At 34.9% G+C, this 25,396-nt stretch overlaps 1 protein-coding gene across 2 annotated transcripts in view; it reads right to left on the bottom strand.

Moving 5' to 3' along the window:
• Positions 1-1,231: 1,231 nt before the first annotated feature.
• RNF128 (ring finger protein 128, E3 ubiquitin protein ligase) overlaps positions 1,232-25,396 on the bottom strand; it is an 82,167-nt gene continuing 58,002 nt past the window's right edge. For both annotated transcript variants that reach the window (XM_012645594.1, XM_012645587.1), the window contains exons 2-7: positions 21,146-21,393; positions 12,155-12,226; positions 9,346-9,428; positions 8,218-8,314; positions 7,261-7,429; positions 1,232-2,691 (exon numbers count right to left, since the gene is read on the bottom strand). In XM_012645594.1, coding sequence (XP_012501048.1) covers positions 2,558-2,691; positions 7,261-7,429; positions 8,218-8,314; positions 9,346-9,428; positions 12,155-12,226; positions 21,146-21,393 — 803 coding nt within the window. In that variant the 3' untranslated portion in view covers positions 1,232-2,557. The remainder of the gene's footprint in view (positions 2,692-7,260; positions 7,430-8,217; positions 8,315-9,345; positions 9,429-12,154; positions 12,227-21,145; positions 21,394-25,396) is intronic.

The raw sequence follows: 25,396 nt of genomic DNA, 5'->3' as shown, positions 1-25,396 counted from the left end.
TCTATAGAGACAGAAAGCAAACTGATGGTTGTACGGGGCTGGGAATGGGGAATGGGAATTGACTGCAAATGGGCATGAGGGAATGTTTGGGGGTGGAGTGTTTTAAAATTGGACTGTGGTAATAGTTGTACAACTCTATACATTTGCTAAACATCATCCAACTGTACATTTATAATGGGCAAATTATGTAAATTATACTTCAAAACAGCTGTTAAAAATTTAAAAAGGTTGACTCATTCCCCTCCGTGCAGGATGCAGGAGCTCCCCTCCAGAAGCTGCGTTCAGGAGATGCCCCATCTTTCTGGAATGGATCTAAGACAACCTCTACAATGTCTTGCACGTTTTAGGTACTCAACAAATATTTTCTGAAAGAAGTCTTCTTTTATAGGTAACATGGGAGTCCTGATAATTACATACCTATGAGGCTTAGCTGAAGTTAAAATCCAGCCAATAAATATATTAAAAAGTTTGGTCTCACTAAAAATCAAAATCATGCAAGTTAAAACAACGAGGTACTATTTTTCCAATGATCACATTGGCGAAAAAGAAATAAGTTTTTTGCCTATAATACTGGGAGTATGTGGAGGGAGGGGGACATGCCTGCTGTGTGGGGGAATGTAAATTGCATACATTTTCTGGAAAGCAAATTTGCAGCATATGCTAAAAGCCTTTAAAAAATTTTAAAAAAAATTAAAAATGCTCCCAACAAAACTTGAAATAAAGTTAACTCTCTAATAATAGGGCAAGAATATAGGCATGACACATACACCGCTAGCATATTGACACATAAGATGTGTACCTGGCTTGACAATCATGGTTCTGAGGTGTTCCAAGCATCTATGTATTAATGTGTTTGACGAACGAAAGATACACTTAACTCATTAACAGCATCCTAACAATCATACTGCCAAAGAGAAGGCTGAAGGAAAACTTCAAAGTAATAAAAGGTCCTATGTCATGGATAGTATAAAGATGGACTGGCATCCAGTTCCTTTTTTAATCTTATATTATTACTGGTCAACCTCATTATTTACTTTGCTGACACGTAAAATAATTCATCATAAGTTCAGTGATATTACAATAGCAGTTACTCTCTGTAATGAAATATGTAAATACATATCATACTAAATTTTAGTTTCTCTTGATCAAATATATCACTGATCATTTACATAAACCATTTTTCTCTCCCAAATCCAGGCATATTATATATGAAAAGTTAGTATATGACAGCTAAACTGTACATCAGACTCAAACATTTTTATTGGAATATTTTATTTACATTTTATATTTAAAGAGAATCAGTACAAATCAGGACATATTTACATCATTTCAAATCAGTGTACAAGAATGCAATGGTTCCATCCATTCTATATTCAGCAAACAAAAATACATGTCTGTTCTGTTTTTGCCTAAATTCTGCTGGAATTTGCACTGAAAACAAAACTCTAAAAGAAAAGATAAGCCACGCAGAATACAAATAAAGTGCATTTTTAAATAGATCTATTTAACTTTGGTGGATGAAGCTTCAAACTTTAGATTAAGGCACCTGGAATTCTCCCCCCTCCCCATTCTTTTTCAAACCACAAGAAAATGCGTTCACAAAATTCATAGCTATATGGACAGAATTTTAGTTTATCTAATGTAATTTTAGCCCATTTAGGTCAAATGTAAACTCAATTTTTAAAGTCAACATTATTTGGAAAAACATTTCCTACAGACTAATTTTACAGGACATTTGCTGTAGACTAATTCATGCACAAAGATCAATTACCAATTTTTGTATGACTTACTCTGTCATTACCATTTTCAAATAGTTTGGTAATTTATATACTGTGCTTTTGAAAATCTCCCAAGTTTGAGAAATAGTTACACAGTATTTTTGTAAGGAAGCTTTTTGTCTATAATCTTGTATCAAATTGGTGTCACTAATATACCAATCAATTCAGTCCATATTCTCTGATAAACTATACTCGACACTCACATGAAGTACATTTAGCCTAATTTTAAAAACAAGAAAAAGTTAAAATGAATATTTTGCTTTAAACTTGTTCTATTAACTTAATGTAGCTTAAATAGACATTTCATGAAGTACTAGCCTAAGTTTGCATTGCTTTTTACATTACAATTCCAGATCATTATAAGCACCTGGAGAAAAACCCTGACACATATAGCCCAAGCTAAAGTATTATTATTTTTAATTAGGATACTACCATAAAATAGATTATAGCTACTCCACATTTTAAAAGCAATATGTTTTTATAAGAAAATTGTTATAAATGAAAAATGTGACTCCTTGAAGAGAGTTTTGAATGTTTAAAAATGTTGCTATCACTATTGAGAGGAAACTTGCCTATGAAAAACATTATAATGAGTTTGTGGAAAAAAGTTAATAGGTTAAATATTTTAAGCCATTTAACTATAGCATAATATTAGTCATCTCAGCACTTTCAGCATCATTCTTATTTTATTAAATTTATCCAGTTCATTAATAACAAACTAGGCCCTGATTGGCAGTTCTGTTATTATTAACGGTTCAAGTTTTCTATTGACACAGATTTTATGATTTAATTTCGCGAACAACAGTCTCTTGATCAGGAGCTTCATCTTCTTCAAAGGTTGGGTTGTCAACATGAGGAATGACATCCACCGCCACGGAATTTGCTTCATGGTTTACCAGCTGTAGATTTTCATCTTTAAAAAGAAATGGCAATTTTAGGATAATTTCACCCCTCTCTTCTTTTAAAACAAAATTCAACATTCATTTCCAAAATGACTTTCTTATCTAATTTCATCATACTCTGATTATTATACTAATTCCTTGTACCTTTAGTAATTATATGATTTATGCTATATCGTACATAAAGCACATATGGCATTATCACTGATTTATAATTACTTTTTTGAATCATGTATGTGTGCTTATTTCTACCTAGATTATAGCCTCCTTAAGAGCAAAAGTTACATCTTCTTCTACACATTTCACTCACCTGGGCACTTTAAAAAATTACCAATGCTCTTCACATACAAACACATATAGAGAGATTTTTAAAAATCAACCAGGAAGTGGGGTGGGTGCCCCAAATGGACTATAAACAATAATAAATGAACCTAATTGTATCACAAATGAAATATGTAATCATTCTGAAGAGGGGGGGAAGAAAAGAACTAAACTTAAATAACTTTGGAAAACAGTATTTTGATTCTAACCTATAAGACTGAAAACAAAAAGAACTGTACACTAGTTAGTGAAATTGTTTTACACAGGGGTATGAGTTAGCAATGCTGGAACTATTCTATGTGTATTCTACAATTGAACAAATAAGTAAATATATTGTGGATTAGGAGAGGCTTTCTCCTTTCGCTGTCGGAGAAAATAATTACAATAAGGAAAGGGGGAGACTAGGATGAACCCTGTGGTATTGGACTGGAATCCGATGTATCAGTATAAGCTCACTGTTTTTCAGATAGATGGATGATAAAGAAATAGATGTAGATGTGTGTGTATATCTGTGTGAGTAAATACATATATTTCCTAGCCTTGTTCGTTGACAGGGCCAATAGCAGTGATGCCCTAGTAGCACTAAGCATGCCTAGTGCCCAGATCTTGGTTTTGAAAAACCATTTTTCCAGTAGAAGTCCCCCTGAAAAAATGGCTGATTCTAGGCATAGGCCAGGGAGAGTACAAGATTAACCTAGATTTTAGCCTAGGGGCCATCAAACTATAGCCTACAAACCATATCTAAAAGTGGTTTTCAAGGTTTTAAAAGGTTATAAAACAAATGAACCAAAAAGGAAAGTATGAAACAGAGACATATAGCCTTCAAAGCCTAAGGTATTTACTATCTTTCCCTTTACAGAAAAAGTTGGCCAATCTAAGACCTAGAACATCTTGCGGTACCAGAAAGTAAAGCAGTTGAAAGAGCACAGAAACCAACTTGAATGAGTTCCCAATGACCAAATCTAGGATGATATGAGCAGTGGATAAATCATGAGACTATATTATAGAATGGAAAGAAAACTATGATCCCACACTATTAATAATAAATAATTGAATAAATAAACGGAGGAGAAGGAATAGCTCTTCCTCACATTAAAGGCTTAATCAGTAAATATAGAAAGAATGATAGAAATAGGCTGGGCATGGTGGCTCATGCCTGTAATCCTAGCACTCTGGGAGGCCAAGGTGGGTGGATCGTTTGAGCTCAGGAGTTAGAGGCCAGCTCTGAGCAAGAGCGAGACCCCGTCTCTACTAAGAAAATAGAAAGAAATTAGCTGGACAACTAAAAACATACAGAAAAAATTAGCCAGGCACGATGGCACATGCCTATAGTCCCAGCTACTTGGGAGGCTGAGGCAGGAGGATTGCTAGAGCCCAGGAGTTTGAGGTTGCTGTGAGCTAGGCTGATGCCACGGCACTCTAGTCCGGGCAACAGAGTGAGACTCTGTCCCCCTCCTCAAAAAAAGAAAGAATGATAGAAATAGAAAATCACCATTTGGCAAACACTTCCACAATAATTACTGCAAGCAAGAAACATCAATGATCGCTAAAACTAGTGGGTAGAAGTGTGATGAGAAACAGGATATTTTCATAGTCTCCAAGTGTCTCTGCATAGGCTATTCAATAATTACAAAGGGAAAAAATTCTACCTTTAAAGGGAGAAACCTGGCAGAAACCACTTAACCAAGTGAGCAAAGTTTGAATCATCAGTAACAGGACTCAGACATGTGCTTCATGATGTAATATGGCGCACTGAGAAGGGCACAGCATCACTTCTGTGGCGTTTTTGCCAGAAACGGACAATGAGTTTAATCGCTGGGAAACAGCAGACAAACCCAAATTGAGGAACATTCTACAAAGTAACTGAGAGGTAGTCTTTATGGAGACATGGCAATTAAAATGCAGTGTGAGATCCTGGACAGAAAAAGGACATTAGTGGGTCAATTGGTGAAATTTGAGTAAGGTCTGTAGTTAATAACATTTTATTGGTTAACTTCCTGCTTTTGATAATTGTATATGGTTATGTAAGATGTTAGCATTCGGAGAAGCTGGGTAAAGGGTATACAGGCATTCTTTGTACTATATTTGAAACTTTTTGTCAGTCAGTCTGAAGTTATTTCAAAATTAAAATAAAAAATAACACCTGTGCCTGGACCTTACCCTCCCCCCCACCCCCCATGGACTGTGATTTAACCGCTCTGAGGTGGAGCCCAGGCATCAGTAAGGTTTTAAATCTCTCCAGGTGATTCTAAGGTGCAGCCAGGGTTGACAACTAGGGCCCTTTTTCAATGGCTCTCAATATGTGATCCCTGGACCAGCAGCATCAGCATCACATGGGAACTTGTTAGAAATAAAATTCTCAGGCCCCACCTCAGACCCACTGAGTCAGAAGCTCTGGTGATGGCCCCTCTGTTTTAACAAGTCCTCCAGGTGACTCAGTGAGTATTTAAGTTTGAAATCCAGTGTTCTGATAGAACTTAGCCTAATGATGTGACACACAGACATGAACTAATTGTGGGTTTACAAAGTTATGCAAATCTACAATCACCATAAAAATCAATATGCAAGATCCCCAAACTAGTAATATATAATCACAGACATGATTAAATCTGTTCTAAGTGGTCATTCATTCAACAGGAAATTGAGTATTTACTACAAGACAGGCTGTGCTAGGTGCTTGGTAGACAACAGTGGATCTAAGATACTGTCCCTACCCAAAGGAACTTTAAAAAGGGGTGGTCTCGAACTCCTGGCCTCAAGCAATATTCCTGCCTTGGCCTCCCAAAGTGCTAGCATTACAGGTAGGAGACACCCTACTCAGCCAAAAAGAGGGGTGAGTTTTAAAGGAGTAAGAGAAGTTATACTGAGCTCTTCCAATTTCTTGAGGGAGGAAGAATGGAAGGAATGGGCAGAGAGAAGATAATGGCTCAAACGATGACTGTTGAATGAAGGCTAGAAATTAGGGGGTACAGTTGAGAAAACAGATGTTGAAGCAATAGGAAGGGGAAGAGGGAAGAATCTAGGATCTCCCTAATGTCTGGTTTGGGGCACCTGGGTGAGTGTTACTATCGTTCATCCAGATGAAGAATACAGGAGAAAGAACATGGACATCATTTCATTTGCTTTTCAAATTCTCTGCAAAATCTGTTGTGCTTACCCCTTCTGTCCACCACTCAGCCCATGAGAACAAGAGGACACAAAAAGAGTAAGTTGGAATTTTGTGTTTTTTTTTAAAAAAAAACTAGCAATAAATTAAATTATCCTGTACTTTTACCTTAGCTGAATTCTGTTACCACACAATTATGCAAGCACAAGATCATCTGGCACAAATAGACAATGATTATTAATTACAGGCTGAATAATCCACAGATGATTAAGATTCTTATGACTATACTCAAGGAAATGTCTGTAGATTAGATTACAAGAAATACAAGGTTTGCTTTTGCGTAGCAGTGTTCTTCGTGACATCTTCAGAAATGGAATCTATGGTACTGATAAGCCTTTGGAGGACAAAGGTTTATGTCATAAGAAGCCGAAACTTTCACAATTCATCCTATTATCTCAAAATTAGATTGAGAAAAAACTTTCAAACAAAAAAACATGAAAAAGGTTGAGGTTAAAAACAGGGAAAATAATTTTTATAGGGGTTATCACTTTGAAGTAACAAAATTCCTAAAATTTCTCCATTGGTATAAAATTACTAAGGTACAGTGCTAATTCACATGAATTTTGAAAATAATTTAAATTTTAGTTTCTAATGATTTGTTCATTTCATGATAAATAGTCAACAGGTGGCAGCACATACCATTCTTAAACAGTTTCCTATTTGCAAGAGATGGGTTCCTGAGAAATTATGTATAAATTAAGTTTTTGTAAATTGAATTCTACTTTATCATTTCAGGACTCCTTTATCTTAATTTCTGATTTATCTTCAATAAACAATGGCTTCTGAAGTTTAAAGTTTCTCTTTAGCCTCTGTAAGTGGTTAATAAGCCTATATTTATATGCATCAGAGAAAAGCTTTCTAATCTTTCATTTGAGAATAATCCCCACTTCTGATGCATTTCATCTATTTAAGGTACATTTGAATATGTTTATATTAACAGGGTGCATCCTTCATTGCATCATTTTGAGTAGAAGAAGAATGGAGAATGTGATAATGGCTGAATGAGAAATACTAAAACGCAGGAGTACTCAGGTGGGTGTATGATCCACAATGGATCATTTGTAGGGCACTCACAGACCCTCAGTATGCTGCTTACTTGCTGATTGCACATGTTCCTCCAGAGGTGGTTCATCTGCTCCCTGTACTGAAGCATATCCAGATGATGCAGTCTCACTGCGATTATCCTCTTCATGAGAGGAGGCACTATTAGAAGTTTCATTGGATACAGGGACTTGTAAAGACATGGACCCATCTTCAACATCCACCTTCAGAAAGCATTTGAACAAATTAAAAGGATCTCAGAGTGCATGCTTTCCCTTGACACAGCATTACAAAGTTTCTTCATAGGTGACTTATTGGAGCAATGTTTCTTAACCTATTAAACCTACAATTCCTTCTGATAATTACAAAAATCTCTTGCTGGCCCAGTCAGCACAGTTAGAGTAACTGAGTCCACCAATGGGGTGAAAGATGCTATAGGCAGAGTGCTCTCACATCTGACATGTTCATTTGTGTGATGCCAGCACTTCATACAAGGTAGGCACTAAAAAAAATCGTACTATCCTCTAGGGGAAGTGAGAATCACTATCGTCTACACATCTTCTCAAGGCAAGAAGATTGTGTTGAGCTTGACTTTCTGTTGTATCTTGAAAATAGGCCATTTTCTCATTTACCAAATATAAAATTATAATTTAAAATTTATTATGTTTTCTCAAATTATACATGCACATTCAACTATAGGTTTGGTCACTGTGCAATAGCAAGAGATAAAAACACAGAAAGGGGGATGCCAAGTTGGTCGTTTATATGGTCATAATTTTAAATTCTGACCAAATAAAAGTACACTTGAGGAGAGGGAGGGAGGAAGAAGGAAAATGGAGGTGGTCCAAGATAGCACCTCACTGTCTCTATGATGTAAATATGATATAAATATGTAAATACAGTTTTAAGTATAAACTGTAAGTATGGCACATAACTAGCTAAAAAATAAGGATGTTACTTTCCTGAAAGCCCAGGCATATATTCTGCATATAAACAGCATAGCAATGTTTACCTCAATTCCCAAAGCTTTGAGTATGTCACATTTGCACATGGGGCAAGTCCTGTGTTCTAAGAGCCATGGGTCAACACATGTCTTATGGAAAATATGGCTAATGAAGGAAAAAAACACGTAATTTCATTATCACTTGTGAAATAGCAACAATACCTTGCCTAATACATATTAACAGGTTACTCTGGTAACTTAGTCTCTGAATAGATGCCTTTTCTAAACACACTATTAATACAATGAAGGAGCCACAGGAACAAAATTTGGAAATTTCATAATACAGTACTTTTCTGATTCACTCCCAAATGCTTTTGAACTGGGATTTGTTATCAGGTTTCTTGTCCAAAATGATCCACTTTTTTGTGTTCTTAGTAAAGTAGGTATAATAAGGCAGATGATACGGCACTTTCAAATATGAATACCTTATTATTCTAGCTTCAAAAGAAAAACTATTTTCAGTATTCACTTGGAAATGGCTAAGATGCTACCTGACCTGAGACTTTGGTCAGTATTTCAAATCTTAAACAATTATCCTGTCATTCCCTGTTAGATGGCACAGTCATTCTCAGTGATATAGTACAAAATAGTATTGAGTACAACACAGTACTGATGCTTTAGGCAATGTGATACATTCCAAGAACACCACTACTATATTTAATAGCTAAGAGTGTGAAGAGCAACCTTCAGGAGAGGGATAATTTAAAAAACTAAAAACTTCCAAATAGGCGCTGATAATAATTTTATTTTTTTTCAGTGGGATTGTTAGAAGGAATTTAAGATTAAATAATCTAGTACTAACTTATATGTGTGTGTGTGTGTGTATAAATATATATATACCATAAATATATACACACACACATATATAACATATAAATTGTGCTGGCTAGGTTCTTGGTTTTCTATGGAATTAGTTTAGAACAAATTGTACCACATTACAATTAGACTTATACCAATTTCAGGGATATAAATAAGATAAAAAATAAAGCATTCTTCTATATTTAAATGAAAATAAATTAAAAATAAACACTTTCTTTACATCAATTTGGAAACATTCAAAATAGTTTTCTTCCACTACAATCATTTTTTGGGGGTCAGCTATTCTTTATTGATGATATAAAAGAAAATCAAACTTACTTGCAGGTTAAGATGCGCACCAAATCATTTGGTTTATATAGTTCAATACACACAGCACAACTGTCTCCATCGGGGCCGATTTCCTAAGAGCCAATAGTATAAGAAAAAATACATTAACTACAGAGCAAGACCAGTATACATACGTATTTAAACAGCATAAATTCCTATGGAAGAAGGAGCATTATACCATTAAATGACTACGTAACCATAAATTTCCATAGACGATTTAAAATTATTTAGACTTAAAAAAGGTAAAAAGAATAAAGTGAAATGAAAGGGGAACAGAATAAAGAGAAACATGTAGTACAGATTTAAACTATTTTTCCTGATTTTAGAATTTATAAAATGCCATTTGTACAAGTTGTATAGCTATATTTTCTCATTTAAAAAAATAAGGTAGAATTCATACACAGTAAAATTCACTTTTGTTGTACAGTTCTACAACTTTTGACAAACATATACAGTCACTTAATCCCCACCACAATCAAGATATAGAATAGTGCCATTACCTCCAACAAATTCCTTCAGACCTCTTTGTAGTTAACTCTTCCTTTTACCCCCAGCCCCTGACAACCACAGATCTGTTTTCAGTTCCTATAGTATCAGCCTTTCCAGAATGTCATTTAAATGGAATCATGCATTATGTAGCCTTTGAGTCTGGCTTTTTTCACTTAATACATATAATGCATTTGAGACTCATCCATGTTGTTGTATGTATCAGTAGGGTTCCCCCCCTTTTTATTGCTAAATAGTATACCATGATACAGATGTACCACAGTCTATCCATTTACCAGTTGGAGGACATTTGGGTTCTTTCTAGTTTTTGGCAATATCTAGTAGTAAGATTGTTGGGTCCTATGTTAAGTGTATTTTTAACCTCATGAGGAACTGCCGAACTGTTTTTCAAAGTGGCTGTGCCATTTTGCATTCTCCCCAGCAAATTTGTGAGCATTCCAGTTGCTCCACATTTTGGCCAGCTCTTGGTATTTTCAGTTGTAGTTATTTTAGCCATTCTGATGAATTTGTTTAGTGGTTTTAATTTGTATTTCCTTAATGACTAATTATGTTTACATCTTTTTATGTGCTTATTTGCCATTCATATATTTTCTTTCGTGAAGTGTCTGTTTTTCTTGCCCATTTTTTATTAGGTTGGTTGTTTTCTTACTGTTGAATTTTGAGAGTTCTTTATATATTCTGGGCTCAGCCCTTTAACAGATATGTGATTTGCAAATATTTTCTTCCAGTTTGTACCTTGTCTTTTCTTCTCTTAATGGTGTTTTTCAAAGAGCATAAATTCTTAATTTTGACAAAGTCAAATTTGTCATTTTTTTCTTTTCTGGACTTATTTTTGGTGTCATATCTCAGAAATATCTGTGTAACCCAAGTCATGCAAATATTTTTCTCCAAAGTTTTCTTCTAAAAATTTCATAGTTCTAGGTTTTATATTTAGGTCTATGATCCATTGAGTTAATTTTTATATAGAGTATGAAGAATGGATTGAGAGAGATTCTTTTTTTTTTTGCTTATAGATATCCAATTGTTGTGTATGGATAACCAACAATTGGCTACCCTGTTGAAAAGGCTATACTTCCCTCATTGAATTCTCTTTGCAATTTTATCAAAACTCAATTGACCATACATGTGTGGGTCCATCTCTTGACTCTCTCTTCTGTTCCATTGCTCTATAAGTCTATTCTTTCCCAATACCACACTACCTTGACTACTGTAGCTTTAAAATAATTCTGCAAATCAGGTGGTATGACTCATCCAAAGTTGCGCTTCTTTATCAAAATTGTTTTATTTATTCTAATTATTTTGCTTTTCCATATATTAGAACCAGCCTGTCAATTTCTACAATAGATCCCACTAGGATCTGAATTGCAGCTGCATTGAATCTATAGATTAGTTTGGGGGGAACTGACAACAACGTGAGTATTCTGACTCATGAACATGGTATATCTTTCCATTTATTTAGGTCTTCCTTGATTTCTTTCTTTCATTAGTGTTTTGCAGTTTTAAGCATATAGATCTTGTATATATTTTGTAAGATTTATACATAAGTATTTAATGGCTTTGGTGCTATTATAAATGGTATACTTTTTTATTTCAACAAGTTCTATGGCTATTTTTTTGTGATACATGTTTTACCTATAAACGGTAGTTTTCAACTGTCCTAAATCTGAAAATGGATGTTCAAGCAAAGCTGTACCAAAGCATTGTATTAGCTTCTTGTTGTTGCTGTAGTAAATTATTATAATTTAGTTGCTTAAAACAACACAACTTTATTCTCTTACTGTTCTAGAGATGAGAAGTCTAAAATTGAGGTGTTGACAGTACTATGCTCCTTCTGGAGGTTTCAGGGGAGAATCCCTTTTCTTACTGTTTCCAGCTTCTAGAGGCTATCTGCATTCCTCAGCTCATGGCCTCTTCCTCGTGTCACTCCAACCTCTTGCTTCCTTTGTCATATCTCTTACAGTACCGTAGTCAAATCTTCTTCTTCCTCCCTCTTATAGGGACACTGTGATTATACTTATGACCCAACCAGATAATCCAGGATAATCTCTCCATCTCAAGATCTTAACTTAATCGTATCAGTAAAGTCCTTTCTACCATATAAGGTAACATTCACAGGTTCCAGGGATTAGGATTTAGTATCATTGGGCCTACCTCTAGCATCAAATAGATTTAAAAAGTCAACCAGATTTATAAGTCAATGAAAAGCATACTCGGAAAGAACATTTGGCTTGAACGATGGCTTGGTAGCATTTTTTTTTAAAAAACAAATAGCATTTAAAAGTCATAAATGCACCTTGTCTCCTTGTTTCAGTGTACGTATCTGAAGCCTTCCAATAGCTTTTTTAGCATCTGCCTTTAATTGCCTCTGTAATAAAAAATAGAAGGTATTAGGAAAACTATTTTTTAAAAGAAGTATGATGAAAAAGGTAAAGAGGGTTAATAAATACCAGGTAAAAGTCAATATATAAATGAATTTCAAAGGATAAGATTTAATTAACCATAATAAATATCTCATTTACTTGATATCGGATAGGATTTTTCAAATTATAATACTAAAACTTTTCATTCATTATGTTTTCCTACTTTCTTAAACAGAATCTTTGGAACCGTAACGGTAAAGCTATGTGTCCCTACTCCAAGTGGATTCGGGTGCTATGAATTTTCAAAGCAAGCTTCCTATTTTCAAGCTCAGAGGACCTTAACACGTATCTTTTCCAAATTCTTCCAATGTCTTGTTTGGTGGAAAGTGCACAGGATTTGATCCAAATGGATCTGGGTTCAAAATCTCATTTTGTCACTTACTAAATGAATAAACCTGGACAAGTCATTTACTTCTTTGAACTTTTTTATTCATCTATAAAATGAGGATAATACCAATCTTTACAGTGTTTGGTATTAGGGGAAAAATGCTGTTTATAACCACTGTTGCCTTATAAGGAGGATGGATTCTGACAGTGGTTGTCTTTTTTGTTTGTTTCACTGAGCATATATCTAGATGAGTCTGGATATACAAAGGCAAGCCCCAGGCCTATTTATGGAATAAGGACTAAAATATTATGCATAACTGAGTCAGAAGAGAAGTTAGGGTGTGGGAGGAATCCAAGAGGTGAGGGAAACATTACAAGTAGAGGAATCAATGAGAGATTGCCCTCTATGTGGGATGAACTGGCAAGTGGAAAAAAATCTCAGGTGATATGAGATATTTGGTTTTAATTTTAAGCTACAATGTGATGCTGCAAATAAATCTTTCCTTCCTCTTCACTAAAATCTACTACATACACGAATGCCTCAAGTGAATACAATATATGTCTAAATTGAAGTAGAGGCAAGGTATCACACCTGAGCTGATGCTGTGTAGACTATAATGACAGCATGTGCAGCATAGCAAGATGATAAGCAGTCTTCCTATTTTGAACTGTAAAATGAACAAACTTAGCAGCAATTCAGCAAAAAGCAGGCACCCAGAATCAGGAGTCATTGTGAAAACGTAAACAGATTTTTCATCCCTCTATATGTACTTCCATTCCCAGCACAGTCCCCACCTGACATTTAAGTTACATTTAAACTAGAGATAATGTAAGTATTTAGTATAATGTCTGGCACACAGTAGACACTCAATAAAATGTTTATTAAATGAAAATATAAACTACTATTCATCAATAAGTGTAACAGGTACTTATAACATGTCTATACATATTTGTAGCAAATATATTTTGGAAGGGAATAATCGATAAGTATGTGTGGAATCTCCTTAATGCCCAAATCTGTCTCTCCTATATATCATTTTGGGAAAGGTATTTGGCTTAATGCCAAACTATTTATTTGCTGTCACAGGAACAGCAGAAGCCTCTCGGATTGTTACCTGACCAGCAAAGAAGCTTAAAAGAAACAGTTAATATGAAGGCTTAGATCCTAGGAAGTAAATAGGTGCTAATAGAGGCCCTTTTACTCCTATTTTGGAATGTAACTGTGAGCTAAATAGGAAATCCTATGATTAAACTTTATTTTCAGCACAAATATCTTTCCTTCTATTTTTTTATTTGCATCATAAATAAACAACAGAGTGACAGTATACACTTAAGATCTATGGATCACCTAGCCTGACATCTAATCTGACAGATAAGACAACTGATGCCCAAAGAAGAATACCTTGCTCAAAATATTGGCGTTGGTTAGGGTCAGCCCCACTGAAGACCAGAGTTACATCAAGGTAACCACCTGTTTTGACTATGGCTTGGGCAGAAAGCTAGTACTACTACTTCCTTATATTTATACAGTTTAGTTTAAAATCATTTTTGGTATCTATTATCTCATTTAATCCTCACAACAACCCCTGAAGGAGGTAATATCCTCACTTTAAAGATGAGCAAGAGGCCGGGTGCAGTGGCTCACGCCTGTAATCCTAGCACTCTGGGAGGCCAAGGCGGGCGGATTGTTTGAGCTCAGGAGTTCGAGAGCAGCCTGAGCAAGAGTGAGACCCTGTTTCTACTAAAAATAGAAAGAAATTATCTGGACAACTAAAAATATATATATAGAAAAAATTAGCCGGGCATGGTGGCGCACGCCTGTAGTCCCAGCGACTCGGGAGGCTGAGGCAGGAGGATCGCTTGAGCCCAGGAGTTTGAGGTTGCTGTGAGCTAGGCTGAAGCCACAGCACTCTAGCCTGGGTAACAGAGTGAGACTCTGTCTCAAAAAAAAAAAAAAAAAAGATGAGCAAGTAGAGGCTTGAAAAAGTAAAATAACTTATCTAACGGGGCATGCAGCCTCTAAATAATAGAGCTGGTACTAGAACTCTGTTCTTCACATTCCAAGAGGTCATTACAATATAATCACCCATAACTCAGCTATCTTTTGACATTTTTCCAGCTGCTGGATTCTGTGGTCTGTCAAACCGTGGCAATCCTTCCAGTGAACAACCAGTATGCCTGCAGGGTCCTGGCCCTGGCCTAGACATCCAAACTATACTACTTTCTTTTCATATAGACCATGAGCTACTTAAGCATCTAGAGGAGAAAAATGCAAATGAGAAAAGAAAATAAAGCAAGAAGAGAAAATGGGTGGGGAGGTAAGTAATGTAGCTGATGAAAAGTCTTTGACAATCATTTGTTGTCTTTAAAGCACTTCTGATTTAGGTTTAGGCAACAAATTCTATGGGATCAAAAGGGAAACTTTATATGTAATGTCTGAGTCTATGCCCAGGAGAATAGTAGAACTTACATTACAATGAATGCATAAAAAAGGTGGTAGGGGAAGAATACAAAAAACATATAGGGCAAAATCCAACATGCCAGATGATACTAAGCAAGGGACTTGATTATAAAAGATCTCTAAAAAAGTTGCAGCATAGCATAAACTAATGTTTTACAAAGCAGCTTTGGAATAAAAATTTGTTTAAAAGGAAATTTGGATATTTTAAATAGCTCCTATGGAGCTTACATAAAGAAAATAGCCATTTTCTTTAAATATAGATGCAAGACAAGTGATTTTGGTAAAAAGCACGAACTATATTTTTAGAGCTTGAATGAAAGTCACTTGCAAAACTGCCATTAATACTCAAAATATTTCACTGTCACATGGATAGAAGAGTTCCAAGATGCATTCCTTCCTCTAAAAAACTGAAATATAAGAGTAGCATTAGGACCAAGTAGTTTATATTAAATACATATGTTTGGACAATATTAAGTCAACTTTTGAGTACCCAGATATACCTCAACATTTAAAGACAGCATGCCCCAATGCAAACATTAATTTATATTTTATTCCTTAAAAACAATTTCAATGATACATCTACATTATTATATAAATTACATTGGGTATTTTTCCAATGCCTTGCCACCATATTAGAATTCTCTCTTATCTTGTAAATTCCAATAGCATATTGTTTCCACCTCTTATCCTGTTCTGTAACTGTATTATTCACATGTCTTTTTCTCCTACTAGATTGTGAATAGTTGGAGGACTGGGCCTTAGTCATTTTAAAATAAATTTTCTATAGTGGCTAGTAGGTGCTCAAAAAATATTTTCTGAATTTAGAAAAAATAAAAGACTTCCATGATTTTCTCATCTAAGACACTTCTCTGTTTTACTTATTAAAAGCCTCTACTCCACTAAATTTGGGAAAAGATAGGCTTAGAGAATATTTATTGTGCCTCTACCATGTGTCGGGTTCAACCCCAAGCTTTTTACATGTGTCATCTTGTTTAATCATTAACGATCTTGTGAAATAGGTATTTTAATATCCAAGTTTTATAGACAAGAAAAGTAAGGTTCAGAAGCTAGACTAAAGTCCAGGCAGCTGGTTAGCTGCAGAGCTATGATTCAATTCAAGCCCAGGTTCTATCTGGCTTTAAAGCCCATGATCTCTCCACGATAGTACACTGCCTCCATTGTGTAATAGAAAAGAAGCCTTTAAAAGGCTTCACATTCCTTGTGAAGAAGATAAATGGAAGAAAAAAGAAAAAAAAAATCTCAAAGTCAGCTATTATCTGATTTTAAAATTCTTCCTAAATTGGCTACTTACTGTGATTTGCGAAATTTTTAAAAACAAATGTATTATACCAGCCACCTCTTCCCTCCTCCTCCGCAATCCTAAGAGATACCTGGTCTAAGAATATTTGGCAGTAGAATTGAACAGTGATTCAAAGAAGCTGGTTGTTGGCCAATTTTCCACAGAAGCTTTGTCACTACTCTGACTAATCAAAAGCTACAATGGCTCCACTGAAGAATCTCGGCTATAGATATATTTTTTGGTTCTGAGTGGGAATTTATTGGTGCTGAAAATGAAAAGTCAAAACAATTCTTATTCTTTATTCGGTGCTCAATTTTAAAATTATAGTGAACACAAAGGTATTCTACCTAGTTCATTTGAGTATTTATACCCAATTAGGTAAAATATATGTTTCAGGCTGGTGTTTTGTCAGCATGGTATTTGGTCCCAGGGTGTTCAGCTTTTAGCTTAACTGAAACCCACATGAATAACATCAGGTGTGTTATGTAGTCAAACCTAATTACTTGACGGGGGGGCAGAGTGTGCAAAAGCAAGAAAGGAAGGTAGATATAAGCAAACTAGATTTTCTTGTACTTAACTCACCACCTTTTAAAAATAAACATTTTCATAAAAATTTGGCTAAGAGTTTATGACACAAGATACTAAAACTCAAGAATTATAGTAAGTGGATTTTTTTTTCCTCAGATATATTCCTATGAACAAAATCAATGTCTGAGCCATGTGGCTATTTAGGTATATATGAAAAGTGAAAGAAATGTTTTGTTCAATAAAACTTATACATAATATTTGTGGGTTTTTTGCATGAATGAAAGTATTCATACAGGTAAGAGGAGGCACAGGCTATAAAACAGCTTCCCATAAATCTATAGAACTACAGATAAAGGGATACATAAGAGTGCAGATCACTCCCATGAAGTTGATCACTATGAGCAGTGTAAGGATGCACACTGTAAGGAAGAAGTTTGAAAAACGGGGGATATTTGACTCAGTAGATAGGTTATAGCTCAGATTATAACTTTTTTCAAAGAAAGAATCAAAACCTTTAGAATTAGTGATATAACTGCAAGTTTGTACCCTTTGACCAACATCTCCCCATTTTTCCTACCCACCTCCCATCCCCTGGCAACCACTGTTCTGCTCTCTGCTTCTATGAGTTCAACTTTTTTATTTTTATTTATTTTATTTTTAATTCATTTATTTTTTGATCCCACCTTTGATTCTGGGAGAGTTCAACTTTTTTAGATGAACGTGTTTTGGAGATCTGATGTACAGCACGGTTTTCCTGAATTTGATAAGAGAGTAGATCTTAAGTGTCCTACCATACCCAAACACACACACACATATACACACAATGGTAACTATGTGCAGTGATGGACATGCTAATTAATTTGATTATGGTAATCATTTCACAATGTATATGCATATCAAATCATGTTGTACACCTTGAATATATATATTTGTTAATAGAGCTGGAAAAAAGAATTAGTGATATAAATATAAAATTAGAGTAAGTGAATATATAAAAATCCTGAGACCCATTATAAGAGCTTCCTTTTGTTCAGTGAGAAGTCAGACCAATCACTCTCCATTGGTATCACATCCCAAATGCAGTTTAGTGTGAGTATGCCACAAGGTTTCCTATAATCTTCCTTGTATCAAGTTAGGGTTGTTCTCAGTGGGGATACAAATCCTGTAATGCCTAATATGTTATTTTTATTCATAACCTACAAATACTTTTCATCCTATTTAAAAGCTTTCCATCCCCCAAAACAGGGATGATGTATGTTCTTATACATTACACTATGGCATGTTAGGCCACTACGTTTGGGGGGGCTCATCTGACCATTCAGGCATCAAAATTTACGATTACGCAGTTATCAGTTAGCCTGACATTATAAACTATGTATCATAATCTTCAGAAGGAATTCCTGAATATATTAATTTTCCCTAATATTTGTTTTTAACAGTATACCTAGGCTTAGCATTTTTTCCTAATATTCTAATGAAGGTAAGTTCCATAACTTAGCTTCATCACCATTTCTACCAGTAAAATGGAGATAATGCAGGTAAATGTTCAGTGATAGTTATAAATAGCATATGCATTAAGCTCTACCTTTTAAAATTAAATAGGAAGTCATGACATTCTAGTACTCTCAAATATATATAAGCAAAAGGGATTATAAACCATATATTTAATCTCTTAACCCCCAAAGGATAAACAGATATAGTCCATTAAGTAATAAAATAAATAGCCCTTCCAAAAGCCTTCTCTAATAGATGAGAAATTTTAATGCTATTCTTGACCATTTCTACAGAGGTTAATTTTCATAAAATATATTATGAACTGAAAATTAAATGAACATGAGACAAGAACTTTGCCTTGTATAATACTAGGCAAAGTTCTTTATAAACCTTATTACTTGCTGATGGGATTTAACACCATGTTAAAGGTTTATTATAGTACTGAGAATACAGAAACACATACCCCACCATGAACATGCACAAACCAAACACTCTTGTCATTGTTTAACTATAACCTTTGATTAGTCATACTGGATACCAATTTCTTTCCAACCTCACAGATAAAAACAGCACAATATACAAATGTCAAATATTAACACAGTGTGAAACTATTGAGTGGCCTGGCACAGGAATTTTAAACATCCTTTTGACTACAGCTAGTAACAGGCTGAACCTGTCACCAATGTGATAAGCTGATTCTTTGAGGAGAAGAACAGAAGTCAATTAACTTTAAGCACTGAGATAACCATCACTTATTACCATATGCCAGTACCTAACCTTTATGAAGTTTTTATAATAAAATTTCAATTTCTCATCTATTCCTAAATTCAATTAACTTTCTTGCTATATAGAAATCCTCACTCCTCCCCCAACCTCCTAAATTGTGTTCTTTTTTGCTTATTAAAGAAACAGCACATGAAATATCCAGAATTTCAATGCCTTTGCAAAAACTTCTCAGTACATATAAAAATTTATTCTGTTGCCTCCACTGTAAGATCATCTGAAAGCATTAAATCCCTACTGAGCATTCCGGAGAAGTTGCACACCATTCTCCTGTTGTGTTGAGAATACCTGAAGTTGGGAGGAGGTAAGAAATCATAGTGGCTTGGACCAGGGTGGAAGTAACGGAGGTGGTGAAAAAAATCAAGTTCTAGATATATAATGAGGGTAGAACCAAGAGGATTTTTGCTCATGGAGTTTATATGGAACGTGAGAAAAAAAAGAGGAATAAAGAATAACTCCTAGGTTTCTGGCCTAGGGTCAAGAGAAAATCTTTTGAAAATGGGAGCAATAATAGTATGTTTATGTATTGATGGGAAAGATCCAGAGGGGAGGGAGAAATTGTTAAAGTAGGAGAGTGAGAGAAAACAATTTCTGGAGTGATGTCCTTGAGTATACAAAAGACAAAAAGAATCCTGTACATGAATGAAAGAGCTGGCCTTTGCAAGGAAGCAGTTCATCCATAATAACAGAAGACAAGGCAGAGAAATAGGATATACTCTGATGCAGACAGATGGGTAGATGTGGGTACTCGATTGTTTCAATTTTCTCAGAGGAATGAGATTCAAGTTGAGAGTATAGTTGGAGGTTTATGCAAAAAGGAACAGGTATGATAAGTCAAAAAAGTGGGTTCTGGATATATAGTGAGGGTAGAACCAAGAAGATTTGCTGATAGAGTTTATATGGGAAGTGAGAAAAAAAGAGGAATAAAGAATAACACAAAAGTAGGAGTGTATATGGCTAAGAAAACATAGTGTGATTCCTAGGCAGCATTAAGGGCCCACTCTGAGTTTGTGGTCATAAATTTAAAATGTGATCAGTCAGTATAGCTATATATGTTTTTCTGCTACTTCAGCTGTGCAAGGTATAATCATAGAACAGGTGGGAAGTAGTATTTAACTAGGGTTGGGTTTTGCCAGCAAGTATAACAAAGAGAGAGAAGGGCCAAGGGAACTGAAGATGTATGCATGGGAGTAACCATGGAATTTAAGCTGGGTAAGGAGAGAAGTGAGGATATCAGGGGGGTGAGGGACAGTTTAAAGACGAAGGGATCAATGAAGAAATAGAAGCAATCAAGAGTACTTCCACATCTACAACCACCAGTACTTCCCTGTTCAATAATGCTTTGGAATTTTTGCTCTATTATGTCTATACTTTGCACCTTTTTACACAATGGTATAGTATGGTAGAAATTATGACTATGTGACCCTGTTTGGAGCCTAGCACTATATCATGCACAATTAGAGCTGTAAACCTGCCTTCCATGATATTCACCCTAGTCTTTTTGCAGCCCCACCCCCACATGCAAATATACACATACATGTAAAATAACAGTGGTTACCCTTGGCAGTGACCACAGTTATACTGTTATATTAGGTTTTAGGTGAAAGGTTTTTGTTCTGTACCTTCTAATTTCTAAATTTTCTACATTGAATAGATATGCTTTTGTAATTTAGAAAAAATGTTTATTTAATAGAACATATGTATTTACACCCATATATAATTAAATGCTGGCTGTGCTCCCTACTGAGGTGTTAGAAGATTTAATCAGGCAAGATTGAGTTCCTTGACAAATATAGAAAATAAAAGATTTGAGAAGATAAAAGCTGACATAGTTTTAAAAACTACCATATTTCATTAAATGTACGCACAGATCATTGTCTAACAAGTAAAGTATATTAAAATGCATGACACTGAAACTACAATTAAAGCAGTAAAAATATTTTAAAATTGGAAGAAAGGACCATTACAAACCTGCTTCCTGCTTTGAGCTCTTGCATTCCGCAATCTTCGAGCAGAATAAAAGATAAAATAGCCCACGGTTGCTGCCGTAATAATAAAAAAGGACACAGAAACGAAAAAAATCGAGTAGTGGTTCACCCAAGGGCCATGTTTTTTCCCTACTTCAATGACCATTGTTACTTGTATGCCTCTTTGAATAGACTGTAGAATTTTTGTGCCTTTCAGATTGCCAATCATGATTGCAACAATGTCTCCTGCACCTGTAAAAGAAAATAAATTCAGTTTTAGTTTGGTAAAGCATTCTTAGTATAAAAATCCAATTGCTAAAAGAATCTTTATGAGTTAAGTGAGTCTCTTGAAATGATTTTAAATGAGTCTCAATGAGACAAAGGAAAGATATTCATTCAGTTAACATTTTTGAGCACCTACTATATATATAAAAGTTGTAGGGGATATAAACATGCATGAGATTTGGTTACTGATCTTACTGAACTCATAGTTTAATAGGGAAGCTATTACATATAACAAATACCTCCCTCTTCTTCAGGTTAACTACCTATAATTCAACATTTTTGCCTTTGAGGCCCAATTTGCATCTTAAATGATGGCTGGCTTAAAGACAAATAAATAGCCCTACGGATCGTAGAAAATAGGGCTTATATTCTAGGGAATCTGAGATTTGGGAAATATGGAAATATTTAACTGTACATTCCCCAATATAAGTGACAGACTATCACATCATCTCATTACTAACATGTGTAAGGATTTACATATCAGGATAGTAATTTGAGACAAATAATGTTTACAAGCCTAAATGTACAACCTTTATATATGTCCATGATGTGCCATTTTTCTATACCTTCGCAAGCAATATAAAATTTGTCCAAGGTGTTCTAAGGTTTTACACAGACCGGACAAGGTTAGCAATGAAGATAACACATAGAATTGATAGAAATGGAAGTTTCTATTCAGTCCATTAACACAAGCCTGAAATTAGACTAAGCTTATTGCTAAAGGCCTAATATCTATAATACCTCCCTCTCTACCACCAAATAAATATGTAAGTTTTGTGGAAAAAAATAAAGGACAAACATTATCTTTCCCAATGTTGTGAGAATGTCAGGCTGCTCATGCCTTTCCAATGCTTATCAAGGTTTATATTCTATCTTGTTTATATGACCTAAGACCAACAATGTTATACAAAAGAATAGAGCTCTTTGAATGTTAAGGTGTTGACAACCAGAAAAACCTCCCACTGATATTAGGTCCAGGTGCTAATCAAGGTTAATGATCAAACTCCAATCTGGAATAAAATACACACCCCCACGACTCTGAAAGGACCTTTGGACTAGAAATTAAACACAAAAGTACAATATTAAAATAGTATTCACATTTCTGATGATCAAGTTAAGAATATGAACCTTAAATGGTTATGTACATAGTAGAATTATTACCCAAGTAATCCCTTAAATTTACGGTGCCCAGTGGCCAAAGTCTTCAAAAGATAAGGCCAAAAAGAAATATCTCACAGTATGCTAGCTAAGATTGTCTCCTTATTTGAAGTTATTAATTAAAAAATATATTTAAAGGGTATTATTACAGATGCTTAAAGTTCCAAAAGATACTATTTTTACATATGATAGCCATTTAGTTAAACCCTTTTTTAACTTTACTGACTCATGTGTGATCACTCAGTTTGACAGAGGTTAATGACTCACTCTTTTCTCATTTACATGGGTGAAAAATCTCAAAAGCAATGGGGAGTGAAGGATTCTAAAATGTAGATACCTTCTGTTGTATCTTCTTCCAATATCACTTTATAACCCAAATATCCCTTATGTGTCTGGAAAATTGGTAATTTTGCAAGAGAGTGGCTTTTTTTCCTACTTATTGGGGGGTCTTAAATTTCTAGCCATGGCACTAAAAGTACAGACATTATTTGTCTTTTTTCTACAAGCCGTCTCTCAAGAAAATGTGTGGTTATAAAGTTTTGATTAATTATATAACCTAGCATTCATTTCTGATATTGTAACCTGTATAATCTTTGAAAGCATAGAGAATTTTAAAAATCAGGCTCTGGAATATATTATAATTTAAAAGATTTTTTAAAAAAATCACAGATGTGGCCTTCTAGTATTTTTTTTCTGACTAATATAAATAGTTTTTATTCTTTTAGAAGATATGAGGTGGGTGGCAGGGGTGAATATTCAGGAATATACTAGCCATTGTGGTCAGATGGAGATTAAAAAACAAGGATGATCAAGAAATGTACATCGTCTACATCTTAGATACAATGCTGTGTTTCAATCCCCACAATTCATATTCATACATGCTATATATAGTCCAAATATGAAAAATCTACTGAATTAACTTTCTAATCATATAAAAAATCTATTTCTAAGCATTATGATCTATCTCCCTGCACACCCTTGCAACTATCTAAAAACTGCTCCCCCTCCACTATTCCCAATCACATTAATGGCGTCCCAACACTTCTGATCACCTGGTTTAGTAAGCTCAGAATCATATTTGAATCCTCACTGCTCACCTAGTCAGCCATGCCCATGCTACTTACTTCCTTGGTATCTCCCATTATCAGATCCTTCTTTCTATTCCTGCTGCCTTAATATAGGCCCTCATAATTTCCTTGCCTAAACTATTTCAGTAACCTCCTAACTGGTCACCCTCTATCCAGTATTCCCCCTCCCTTAAACTTTCATCAAAGTTTATCTTCCTATTTGACTTTTGCCATCACTTGGTTGGATCATGCCTCTTCCCTTGCTCAGGAGTCTTTAATGGCTCCTTATTACTCATTAAAGTCTGACTCTTTGGCCTAGCATTTAAAGCCTTATATGATTTGGCCTCAATTGACCTTGCCAGTTTGATATATCTCCACTGTACCTCACTTCATGAATACTCAGATCCAGCCACATGGGATTGTCACTAACTTTCCAAAACTCTCTTTGTTCATTCTGTGCCCTCAGCCTAAAATGCCCTATATCCACTCTGACACTCCTCCCCCTCTTCTGCTTGTCTGCTTGTCAAGTCCCAGCTCAAACTCCTATAGTTTCCCCAAGTTCCAAATGAGAAAGTAAACGTTCCTTCTCCCCCCACCCCCCACTCGGTTTTTAACCTCTATCTATTACTTCACTGTGCTTTGCATTTCAATTGGCATGCCTTAATCCCTTTCTAAATTAAGAACTGCTTTGGGGCAGAGGCAGTCTCTTTTTAAAAATTTATTAATATAACTGACACATAATAATTGTATATATTTATGGGGTACAATGCGATTGTCAATGCATGTATACACAGTATAATGATCAAATGGCGTAATTACCATATCCATCACTTTAAACATTTTTCATTTCTTTGTGGTGACAACATTCAAAATCTTTTCTTCTAGTTATCGTAAAATATACACTATATTGTTATTTGCTATAGTCACCCTACTGTGTAACAGAACACCAAACCTTATTCTTCCTGTCTAACTGTAGCTTTGTACTCATTGACCAACCTTCCCCTGCCTCCAGTAACTACTATTCGACTTTCTACTTCTGTGAAATCAACTTTTTAAGATTCCATATACAAATGAGATCATACGGTGTTTGTCTTTCTGTGCCTGACTTATTTCATTTAACATAACGTCCTCATACATGTTGCCACAAATGACAGGATTTCATTCTATTTCATGGCTGAACAGCATTTCCTTTTGATATATAATCTGTAATGGGATTGCTGGGAAATATGGTAGTTCTGTTTTTAATTTTTTGAGGAACCTTCATACTGTTTTCCATAATGGCTGTACTAATTTACATTCCCACCGATAGTGTAGAAGAGTTCCCTTTTTTTGTATCCTTGCCAGCATTTGTTATTTTTTGTCTTTTTAATAAGCATTCTAACTCGGATGAGGTGATATCTCATAGTAGTTTAGATTTGCATTACCCTGATGATTACTGATATTGACACTTTTTCATATGCCTATTAGCCACTTGTATGTCTTCTTTTGAGAAATGTCTATTCAGGGCTTTTACTCATTTTTAACCTAATTAATTATTTGCTATTGCATTGTTTGACTTGGCAGTCTCTTAATTAACTACAGTAATGCCTTTCTTTATTTGGTATTGTCAGGGAATTAGATGTTCCGTATAAGTAAAATTTATAGATAACAAAAGGCTTTACACAAATACTTAATTTTAGCAATTTTGAATGGACACTTTAAAAAGTAATCTATACTGCCCTATTTTCTTTTTTTTTTTTTTTTTT

This window comes from Propithecus coquereli, unplaced genomic scaffold (genome assembly GCF_000956105.1).
Source record: "Propithecus coquereli isolate 6110/MARCELLA unplaced genomic scaffold, Pcoq_1.0 Scaffold104, whole genome shotgun sequence".
NCBI classification, from domain to species: Eukaryota; Metazoa; Chordata; class Mammalia; order Primates; family Indriidae; genus Propithecus; species Propithecus coquereli.
This window is presented reverse-complemented; position numbering and strand designations above follow the sequence as displayed.